Source organism: Solanum tuberosum, unplaced genomic scaffold, assembly GCF_000226075.1.
Source record: "Solanum tuberosum cultivar DM 1-3 516 R44 unplaced genomic scaffold, SolTub_3.0 scf00031, whole genome shotgun sequence".
NCBI classification, from domain to species: domain Eukaryota; kingdom Viridiplantae; phylum Streptophyta; class Magnoliopsida; order Solanales; family Solanaceae; genus Solanum; species Solanum tuberosum.
The window spans coordinates 446962-449092 of NW_006238957.1; the positions used below are offsets into that span (position 1 = coordinate 446962).

A 2131-nucleotide genomic window follows, 5' to 3' on the forward strand; every position below is an offset into this window, starting at 1 on the left:
TGTTGGTCAATTGATGGAAAAAGGCTACAAATTAAATTTTGAAGATAATCATTGCTTGATCAAGGATGCTTCAGATCAAGAAATGTTTAAAGTAAGAATGAGAGGCAAAAGTTTCTCATTAGATCCATTTGAGGAGGAGCATGTTGTTTTTTCAACAAAAGAAAGTGTTGCAGAAGTATGGCACAAGAGACTCAGACACTATCACTATGAAGGGTTGGTTAAAATGCAAAAAATGAAAATAGTTAAGGACTTGCCTATTTTAGAAGTACATTCTTCAAATTGTCTTGCGTGTCAATATGGAAAACATAACAAACTTCCATTTCCAAAGACAACTTGGAGAGCCTTGAACAAATTGCAACTAATTCATACTGATATAGCAGGACAGCAAAGGACTCCTTCACTAAAAGGTAGTCTTTACTATATCATTTTTGTAGATGATCTAACCGCATGTGCTGGATTTATTTTCTCAAGCATAAGTCAGAGGCTGCTAATGTCTTTCGGAAGTTCAAAGCAAAAGTAGAAAATGAAGCTAACTGTAAAATTCAGTCCGTAAAAACAAATAATGGAAGGGAATACACTTCTTACTAGTTCGACATGTTATGTGAGGAAGCAGGGATTCATCATCAGCTTACTACTCCCTATACTCCACAACAAAATGGAGTAAGCGAGAGAAGGAACATATACATTATGGAGATGACCAGATACATGTTGCACGAGAAGAACTTGCCAAAGAAATTTTGGGCAGAGGCAGCAAATACATCAGTTTTTCTTCAAAATAGGCTTCCCACAAAGGCAGTGAAAGACCGAACTCCATTTGAAGCTTGGTATGGATTTAAACCATCGTTAAATCTTCTTAAAGTGTTTGGTTATCTCTGTTTTTCCTACATTCCTCAGGTTAAACGAGATAAACTAGATAAAAAATCTTTCCCAGGCATTTTTATTGGATATAGTTCAGTTTCAAAGGCATATAAGGTCTTCCAACCACAAACTTAAAATATAATCTTTAGTAGAGATATGCATTTTATAGAGAATGAAGAGTGGTGTTGGGACGACTCGAAGAAATCTGTCCTTAACACTTCTGACAAAGCAGAAAAGTCTCCTACTAAGTTTTTTGAAAAGAAAATATCACTCTCACGGCAGGATGAAATGGTGGATCATTTACTAGTCAAAGGTACTCGACAACTCATTGATATATATCAGAGATGCAATGTAGCAGTATGTGAACCTGCTGGGTACAATGAAGCCAAGAATGATGAAAAATGGGTGGCTGCAATGAAAGAAGAGTTGTTTATGATTGAGAAGAACATGGCTTGGGAGCTTGTTGATCAACCTGAAGACAGAAAGATAATTGGGTTGAAATGGGTCTTTAGAACCAAGCTAAATGCTGATGGTTCAGTGAACAAGCATAAAGCAAGACTTGTAGTTAAGGGGTATGCTCAAGCATAAGTGTGGTCAAGAAGTTGGACCGATCAAGAAGAAATTTTCTTTGGTTTGGGAACAAGGAGGGAAAGGGGTATCATTTGGTAGAATGGAAAACTGCACAATTACACAAGGAGGCTGGTGGTTTAGGAGTAAGGAATCTGAAACTGCAGAATGATTGCTTGCTCATGAAATGGTTATGGAGATTAAATGGAAATGATCATGCTCTATGGAAGGAGGTAATCCTGAATAAATATGGCCAGACAGAGCAATGGTGTACCAATGCAGTATCAACCACCTACGAAAGGGGTATCATTTGGTAGAATGGAAGACTGCACAATTACACAAGGAGGCTGGTGGTTTAGGAGTAAGGAATCTGAAACTGCAGAATGATTGCTTGCTCATGAAATGGTTATGGAGATTAAATGGAAATGATCATGCTCTATGGAAGGAGGTAATCCTGAATAAATATGGCCAGACAGAGCAATGGTGTACCAATGCAGTATCAACCACCTACGAAAGGGGTATCATTTGGTAGAATGGAAGACTGCACAATTACACAAGGAGGCTGGTGGTTTAGGAGTAAGGAATCTGAAACTGCAGAATGATTGCTTGCTCATGAAATGGTTATGGAGATTAAATGGAAATGATCATGCTCTATGGAAGGAGGTAATCCTGAATAAATATGGCCAGACAGAGCAATGGTGTACCA

General features: G+C 38.0%; 1 protein-coding gene across 1 annotated transcript; it reads left to right on the plus strand.

Moving 5' to 3' along the window:
• Nucleotides 1-449: 449 nt before the first annotated feature.
• Nucleotides 450-2131, plus strand: LOC107059650 (uncharacterized mitochondrial protein AtMg00820-like). The gene has a single exon (XM_015306370.1). It carries the CDS (start codon nucleotides 1015-1017, stop codon nucleotides 1444-1446), a length of 432 nt encoding a protein of 143 aa, XP_015161856.1. The 5' UTR covers nucleotides 450-1014; the 3' UTR covers nucleotides 1447-2131.